General features: G+C 40.5%; 1 protein-coding gene across 4 annotated transcripts in view; it reads left to right on the forward strand.

The window, feature by feature from the left end:
* SHB (SH2 domain containing adaptor protein B) overlaps positions 1-7,974 on the forward strand; it is a 61,358-nt gene extending 53,384 nt beyond the window's left edge. For 2 of the 4 annotated variants that reach the window (XM_041408010.1, XM_041408013.1), the window contains one exon: positions 1,941-5,105. In XM_041408010.1, the coding sequence (XP_041263944.1) occupies positions 1,941-2,124 (184 nt within the window). In that variant the 3' untranslated portion in view covers positions 2,125-5,105. Of the gene's footprint in view, positions 1-1,940; positions 5,106-7,562 lie in introns of those variants that run through there. The other 2 variants (XM_041408011.1, XM_041408012.1) reach the window with 2 other exon arrangements.
* Positions 7,975-8,267: the final 293 nt, after the last annotated feature.

Here is an 8,267-nt window from a genome sequence, read left to right on the forward strand (position 1 = left end):
TGCTCCATCCCAAGTGCAGAAGCTATGAATTTGCCTTGTCTATATTCCATTAGCCTTCTATTCATAACTTTTAGCTCACATTGTTTTTCCCTCACCCTCACAAACAGTGTGGCCTTCCAGAAGGCTCACCTGTCAGGATATATAGCAGGAATTCTTCTTGTCTGAGCTCAATGACTATTTGCTACACAAACCTGAATATATACATAGGTCCTTCTTCGGGGAGCAACAGCTGTCATGAATACATGGCTTGTAGAAATTTGTTCATACTATGTTGCATTGTCCTCCTGTTCAAAAAAGGCTTGTGCCTTTTCCTTCTCTGCATTAAAGTGCACTTAAAAGATTGTTCTTTGGTCCTTGCCATACTTCTGAAATTAGCATGCACCTGATTCCATTAATGTATCTGCACACTTTTAAGTCATTTTGTGGCAAAGCAGATTCACAGTCAACTGAAGAAAGGGAGCAATACATCTGTCCTCATAATAAGTATTTAAAGATGTCACTCTTATTAAGGGAAATAATTTAGAGATTAATTATGACTTGAAAGATATATTTTCCCACTAAGAAATTGATATTTAAAGCATGATTTTAAGCACGTAGAGCATAATTACAGTGCCTGCCATGGTTTCTGCATACCAGGTTTCTCTTCATCAGACAATTGTTGAATACATCTGAAAGATAGGAGCTTGGTTATGACACAGGCACTTACAAGCAGAACACTGCACCTGCTAAGTAGAATATGGCAGATTTTGGAGAGGCTGATTTTAACATAATTTGTTTTCCTGTTGCAGCTTGCTGTGTCACCTTGAATTGGGTTTTTTTGCTGACACAGATCAACTCCAATTTTAACACTATTATCTCTGCCCCTGGACACACCTAGAAGAAACACTGGCTTGGAGCCAGAAGGTTAGGGATTGAGACATCAAACAAGCTGTAAAAACCTTCTAAGCCTCATTTGACATCTTGACATGTAGGAGCTGTTCTTTGCACTTGTGTTGCCCTGGATGAACTCTACACTCTTGAAGTAGCCTATATGTTATGTTAAGTAGCCTATATGTTATGTTATCTTCCACTTCTGGGAAGAGCTGAGGCCAGATTTACCTCTGGTGCTGTATGGCAGTGTGGGTACTACCCATCAGAGTGGAATTCTCTTGGACAGATTGCTTTGCCAAGAGCAGGCAGGGCAGTTCCATGAGTTCCATGACACTCTTCTCCTGCCTGTGTTGTAATCATGAGCCTTCCCTCAAAGAGAGTGGCTGCAGAAAGACCACAGGACAGCAGCCTTTGCTCAGTACAGTGCTCAGTCTAAAGCAGTACTATGTCATGAACCTTGGGAACATGCTTACCTGGAGTAGTTTTCCCACCTGAAGCCACCAGATTATGCACAGAGATCTGTTCTGGACAGTTACTGCCTGGGTGGAATAGGTAAACTCCGCCCTGAGGCATCCACAGGTTAGAACAGGACAGATCTTGTCTTGCCTAGCTGAGCAAGGTTCATGGCCTGCTTGTGCCTCTGAAGGGACCCTCGGGCCTCTGACAGCCAACACCACAGATATTTGGGTCCAGAAGTAATGACTGGCTATAGTGAAAATAAGTGTTCACAGGAAAATATTGAAGGGGCTGGAGAGAGGGGCCGTGGGAAGGAAATGGATTGTCTGCTGGCATACCTCTGATCACTTTCTGTCTGAGACAGCTATGCGTGTGAATCAAGGCAGCACAGGTGCTGAAAACAAAATACTGCCTTAGGCTGCCTTTGTGGTGAGCTGTCCATGGGGGTTTGCTACTAGCAGTTGGAGACGTCAGTCTGGCACTGTCTTGGCCTGCCACCTAGCAGCTATTGGCATTTTGTTCTCTACTTTCCCTTCCATAAGGAGAGCCTGTCATGGTGCTGCACCCCTCTTCCCTATGCACAAGCATGAACTTACACTTTGCTTTCCTTGCAGGAGCAGTCAAGGTTTTATGCATATGAAGCTGACGAAAACCAAAGAGAAGTACATCCTGGGTCAGAACAGCCCTCCCTTTGACAGTGTTCCTGAAGTCATCCACTACTACACTACAAAAAAGCTGCCTATCAAAGGAGCAGAACACTTGTCCTTGCTCTACCCCGTGGCTGTACGGACTCTCTAATAACCTAGTCTCACCCCTTCCTGTGGATGGGAGGTGAGAGATAAGCTGGGTTGCACAGAATTCATTACCAGAATTCAGAGCCTGAGTCTATGATGGAGAGAGGCAGCATTTAGTCTTGTGAATGTGGGCTCCCTGCAGAGTTGTCTGTGGGGCTGTGTGTGTGATACACTTGTGCTGCAGCATGCCTCTAGAATTATATTGCTGCGTAAGAGAAAGAACACTTATTTTAATGCAAGGAGAGCAGATAACCTTCCCAGACCTTCTATGTGAATGAAAGTGCTTCCCAACAAAAGTCCTTCCTTCATGTTTTGAGAAGAATCAACAAGTTCTTCTTGGCAGTAAAAAACCAACCACTTATATTCCCTTGCTACCCTGAGAAACTTCTCCATGGGAAAGAGTAACCTTACTCTGAGGGACCCTAGGGTGTTCTTGATGGACCTGAGAAGGAGCTGCCTAGCAAGCAGGTCTCTGGCTCTGGTCACGTAGTTTGATGGGTTTGGGATTTTTTTAATGCAGTTTCTTGGGGTAGTCAAATATTGAACTTCTATTAGACACACAATCTTAAAATAGTTTTGTGAGAGCAAATCATGGTCAATTACTTATGAATAGGGGATGTAATTAAACAGTAGTTTGTTATATATTTTTATCCTTTTTGGTACAATAATCTCTTAATGTTTACTGTCTTCATTTGCAAGTTTCATTTGTAGGTACAGGCAGCTAATTCTATTTGGGGCAGTTACACCATAATGTTTTAAGTAGTTAGGGTAAGTAATTTTGATATGTGGGTTAGTATTTATGCATGAGGGTGGTCAAAGGCTTTTATAAAGCTTTAGTAGGCAAAATCTCCACTTGCTCATTCATCTGGATCAAACAGCTGTCCTACTGATGTAGCAGGCTAATGTGTATCACACTGCCTTTCCACAAGATGGCTTTTGCAGCTGTGAGAATTGCAGTATGTAGCAGAGCAGAATTTTGTTTTTCTGGTCTACCACGGCATTCTTAAGCCATAGCCCCACTGGCACATACCTTCTGGCCAGTGCTCTTTTTCACCATGAGCAGAAGCCTTCCTCCTGCTGTATTTCAGTCACTGTCAGCCAGAAGCACTGTGGAAGCTGCTCTGTATCTTAGTCCTGCCATCTCAGTACCCATCTACTTGGGACATATTTTCTATATGCTCTGTGTGCTCATTCAGTGAGATAAAGTGAAAAATTATAATTGTACACAAGCTGGAACTGGGGAATCTATAGCCTTATAGTCCTCATGTTGTGCCATCTCCCACATGTCTAGAATGTTGTGCATTAACCCATCAGCTGGTATAGTAGCAAACTGGTTATATGCAGGTTATGTATTTTACAGACAGCAATAGGACTGTGAAATTGTGTGCTATTTAATTCAGCTTTCTTAGCTACTACTATTTTTTTATGTATGCTTAGAAAGAAGTGCAAATCTGAAAATTGTGATGGAATAACCACTTATTGCCTGTAAAAATAGTTCTTCATGGTATTGTTTAATCTATTAAGAACCTCAAGGATGACCCATATACTCTCACTGGTGCTAAATATTCTGTTTCCTTTTAAGCCTGCCTTATTCTTTAAATGGCATCCAATGCAGATTGAACAGAAGTTGATCTTATGTGTGTGAAGAGCCCAGTGTCATTCTATGCAGCAGTGGTAGTGGGTCAAACTGTCTGTCTCACCCAGAATCAGAAGCTGCATTGAAATAGGTTTTCCAGTTTTCCAAGGAGGGTGGCTCAATGGAGGACAAAGAGACAACATTCCTCTCCAAGTGACAACAAACATCCCCTTTTCATGTACTTGATGCCTTGAGAAGGCTGACCTAGAACACAGGCTAGACAGAGTTAAAGAATAAAGTAGGTATTTACTAAAAGCCCTTAAAGGATTCACCTTGGGCAGTGTAAGAGCCTGGCCAGGGCTACACCCAAGATGAACCCAGAATGGTCACCAAATGGATGACCCATCACAAGGTATCACACTTTTATAAGTTTTGGTCCATTAGCATATTGGAGTTAATTGCCAGGTTAGAGGTTTAGGTTATGAAGTCCCATCCTCTGTGTTTTCCCTCTTCAGTTCACCATTGTTTATACTTTTTTGGGTCTGGAGCTTTTAACAGTTGTCCTTGGTCAGCTGGAAGAAGAATTGTTTTGTCTACCTATCCTGTGAAGAGAAATTACCAACACTTAATATGAAGCTCAGAGCTACACACTGAAACAGCACAGAATCTGAAAAATACGAAAGCTAAAACTTAAGGCATCATATTCACCTACCTGTTTTGTTTATTTCCTTAAAGTCTTTACTCACTTAACACCACTCAACTGACAAGACCATACAGGCACTTTTAAGTTAGTATATTCTCTCACCAGAGTAGGAGTTTATGAAGGTGGCAGAATTCACACAGATTAGGAATCAGATGACATCTGCTCTGAGTCTTGGCCTTTGTGGACTCAAGCAACGCTGTCGTGCCCTTTGGGACAGAAATATGTGTTATTTTTTCTTTTGCGTGTTGAATCTGGCATGATTGCTGCTCCATAGTCTGTTTAGGTCCCTACTCTGTCTAACAGCAATTACCAGTAGAAACAATAGCATCATTAACCAAGGCCTTGTCTGGCTTCCTTAAGCACTTTGTCTTTAATTCATGGGGATAACTATTGTACCAGACCTTTCTTGTCATGGGTCTGATCAAAAGTCAGATGAAGCCAGCAAGTGCCATTTTATTGCTGTCTGCAGATTTTGGGTTGGGATCCATTGTTTCGTATAAATTATGTGAATGTGCATCATACCAATGAGTATACTGCTTATTACAGCTTCAAGGATCAGATCAAGGTTCTTGGTTCAGTAAGAGGAAATCATCTCAGAACATATTGGTTGTCCATGGGAAGTTTTTTTATTATTTTTCCAGAAGACTTTTAGAAAGTACTCAATAATTGCAGAATAAATAAAACCAGGATTTTGTTTGCACTGTAATGTTGTCTCTGTTTATTTAAGTGATTGTATTATATTTTTCCAGTGAAGGAATATTCTTCCCAGATTTTTTAATGTACAGTGAAAATGCGGTGTGTTAACAGTGTGTAGTATTGCGTATAGGTGGAAGATCTTGTAGTGATCATGCCTATATTGCACATTAAAAGTTTATTTTAAAAAATATATAAACCTCTCCCTTTTTTTCCTCTGATTGTCCTTGTGTACTCAGATTGTCATGAATAGCTAATAATTGAAGTGGCCTTTTAGAACAACTTGTATTTGTTTGTCTCAGCTGTGTTGTGAAAGTAATCACTGGGTTGTAATTTGGAGTCTGAAAAATCATACATCTCAGTTCTACCCTGACTAATTCTCTTGACTAATTCATTGATAATGTGCACCTTTACAAGGCCTGACACGGGTGCATGTGTGAATGATATTGCTGGTGGCATCCAAGGAATCCAGTTATTGCTGCTAACAGCATAACATTGGTGAGTCACTTTTTGCAGTCTTTGTAAGAGGTGTTAATTTGGCTTCTCTTTTGATGAGTATTTCACAGCATGGTGAAGGCTGTGAACATCTGTGTGATGTGTAGGAGAGCTTTAGTGGCCAAGGTTGCATTTCACAGCTCCTTCCATAATTGGAAAACCATTTAGATTTGTGGAAATACAGTCATCACAATGGCTTCTCTACTTGATAACAGATTATTGTCCTGCTTTGAAATGAAGTCTTCTGAGACAGGATGAAAAGCACAGGACTGAATTAAGTGCAAAGGTACAAAACAGACATTAAGTGCAAAGGTACAAACCAGACATTTTCAGCTTCTCAAAGAACATGGCCTGAATCTATACTCTGAGGAAAATGCTTACTGCTTGGAGGATGACACATTTGTGTGCTTCTCCTCAGCATCCCATTGGGTTTTGCACTTTATCTTGATGCCATGGCTCAAGCTGGCAACACAAAGACCATGTGGCAATGTTGGTGCAGTCCACAAATGGTATCTTTTATCCAGGCTCTGATTTCATTTTGACACTACTACAGTACTAAGCTATACTCTGGTGGACTTGGTCCTCTGCTGCTGTAAGTTATTCATGCTGTCCTTGGGTGGTATCTCAAGTGGTGCCTGAGCAAAACAAGCAAGGTCTTAAGAGAATTTTAAATAAACAGATTAAAGACCCTGCTCCACACACTACTCTACTCTCTGCATGTAGAGAGGGTAAAGCAAAACAGATTTTGAACAGCACTGTCTACCATGTGGTATGTCATACCATAATCCAGGTATGAGCAAAGGGTAAAGGAAATAGAAAGGAGTTTCAACTGATTTTCATACATTTTTTCTTTTTAATGATCTCCAATGATCCCACATAAAATTCGGCATATTGGTTTCTTTTATTACTTATTTTCTGGAGGCTCCAGTAAGAAGGTAAGAAGAAAGTAGGCAAAGAAATTGCAGCAGCTGAACAAAGATGTTGATCTGAAATGAACCAAATAGAAGTCCTACTGAAAAAAAAAAAAAGTTCATATGTTGCAAGGGATGACCATGTACAATCCAATTTTCTGCAGCATGTGATTTCCCATCTTGAGTCTTGAGCTTCCCCTGTGAACAAGGTATGCACAATGTAGAGATAATGTGGTGACTTCAGAGCTCTGCACCTTGTATTTAGTTCAGTGATAAGATTAGACCAAACATTGCCTTTGCTTTCAGGGTCCCTGAATTGCATTTGTTGCTGCTGACTCTTCCAAGACACAAGCTTGGTGAAGCTTGTTGGCAAGTTGATTATATTAACCCATTCCCCAAGTCTGCCTCCAAGAAACAATGGTTCTAACCACAGCAGAAATATCAAGAGGATGGCTGGAAATCTACTGAATTGCATAAGCCATGGGGATGACTGAAATATGATGATTGTATGAAATTAATATATAGAAGAGTTACAGAGTTGTTCATAGAGTAATGGCTAGATTGTGTCAGGTAGTATGGGTGGGACCTCGCTGAAATTTAGCTATGAAAGCTATGAAAGAATAGAGAAGGATAAGGTAACCATTTACAAGCTTGTTGACTGCTGTGAAAGTTGTAAAAGTGTCATGGAGAAAGTGTGGAGATACTTTCAGCAAGGCCAGACTGAATGGCAGTGAGGCAAGAGCCAAGTGCGAGATACTGAGAGAATTTGAATACAGGAACCTGGCTTTCTCTAGCAGTCTGTAATGGATATTGTCCACTGTCTCTCAAGAGAGACACAGAAGGTACCTACAAGAGGTAACCCAGACAAAGAGGTTATGAGGAGAGACTAAAGAAACTTGGTGAGAATCCAGAGAGACTCAGAAGAGACCTCAAACAAAACCCTGGGGAGGAAAAGGGGAGAATTCAGGAATACCTTGGGAGAAATGCAAGACACCCTACATCCTTAGAGACTGCACATGGTAAGGCTGGAACTGCTACACTGACCATCTTGACTTCTCTTCCAGACTGTGTGGTCTACCAGTTAGGACGCGGACTACGCTGATCAAACCAACTTCTCTTCTGGACTGTCCTGTGGAACAGGAAGGTCATGTTTCTCATGGTTGACATCACAGATATCCATGTCTAAAATGTTTTTGAATCTGACTTCATTTAGACTTTGCACTTTCGTTTTAACTTTTACTGCAAAAACCAGCCCTGAACTCTCTATTTCTTATTAATTAACTCTTTTTAATTATTTTCAAATATAAAGTTATGTGATATAATTGTGATAAATTATTATAATAAAAGAATTCCAGTTAGTAACTTTAGTTCCAGTTAGTATGGCCAGGAAGGACCATTTTTTCAACCTGAGTATTACCAGTTATGTGAAAATAAGGGTCATGTAAAAAATGTCTTTGATCTTTGTTGTTTGTTCATAATCTCCTTTCAGCACAAGTGTAGTAAACTTTTCTCTGAAATCATCTTATTGTTTACCTCCAATAATTAGATCCATTCATAGAGAGGGCAGCCTATAAAATCTTGTCATCTGTCTGTTTTTTCTACATATTAAGACTATTTTTACCTCCATATAAACTTATCTATATAGAATCATTTAGGTCACTGAGTCCAACATTTAACTTAACATTTCCAAATCCACCCCTAAATCATGTCCTTAAGTGCCACATCTTTTAAATATCTCCGGACAGTGGACTGAACCACTTCCTTGAGCA

Source organism: Onychostruthus taczanowskii, unplaced genomic scaffold (assembly GCF_017590055.1).
Source record: "Onychostruthus taczanowskii isolate IOZ18803 unplaced genomic scaffold, ASM1759005v1 scaffold286, whole genome shotgun sequence".
NCBI lineage: Eukaryota > Metazoa > Chordata > Aves > Passeriformes > Passeridae > Onychostruthus > Onychostruthus taczanowskii.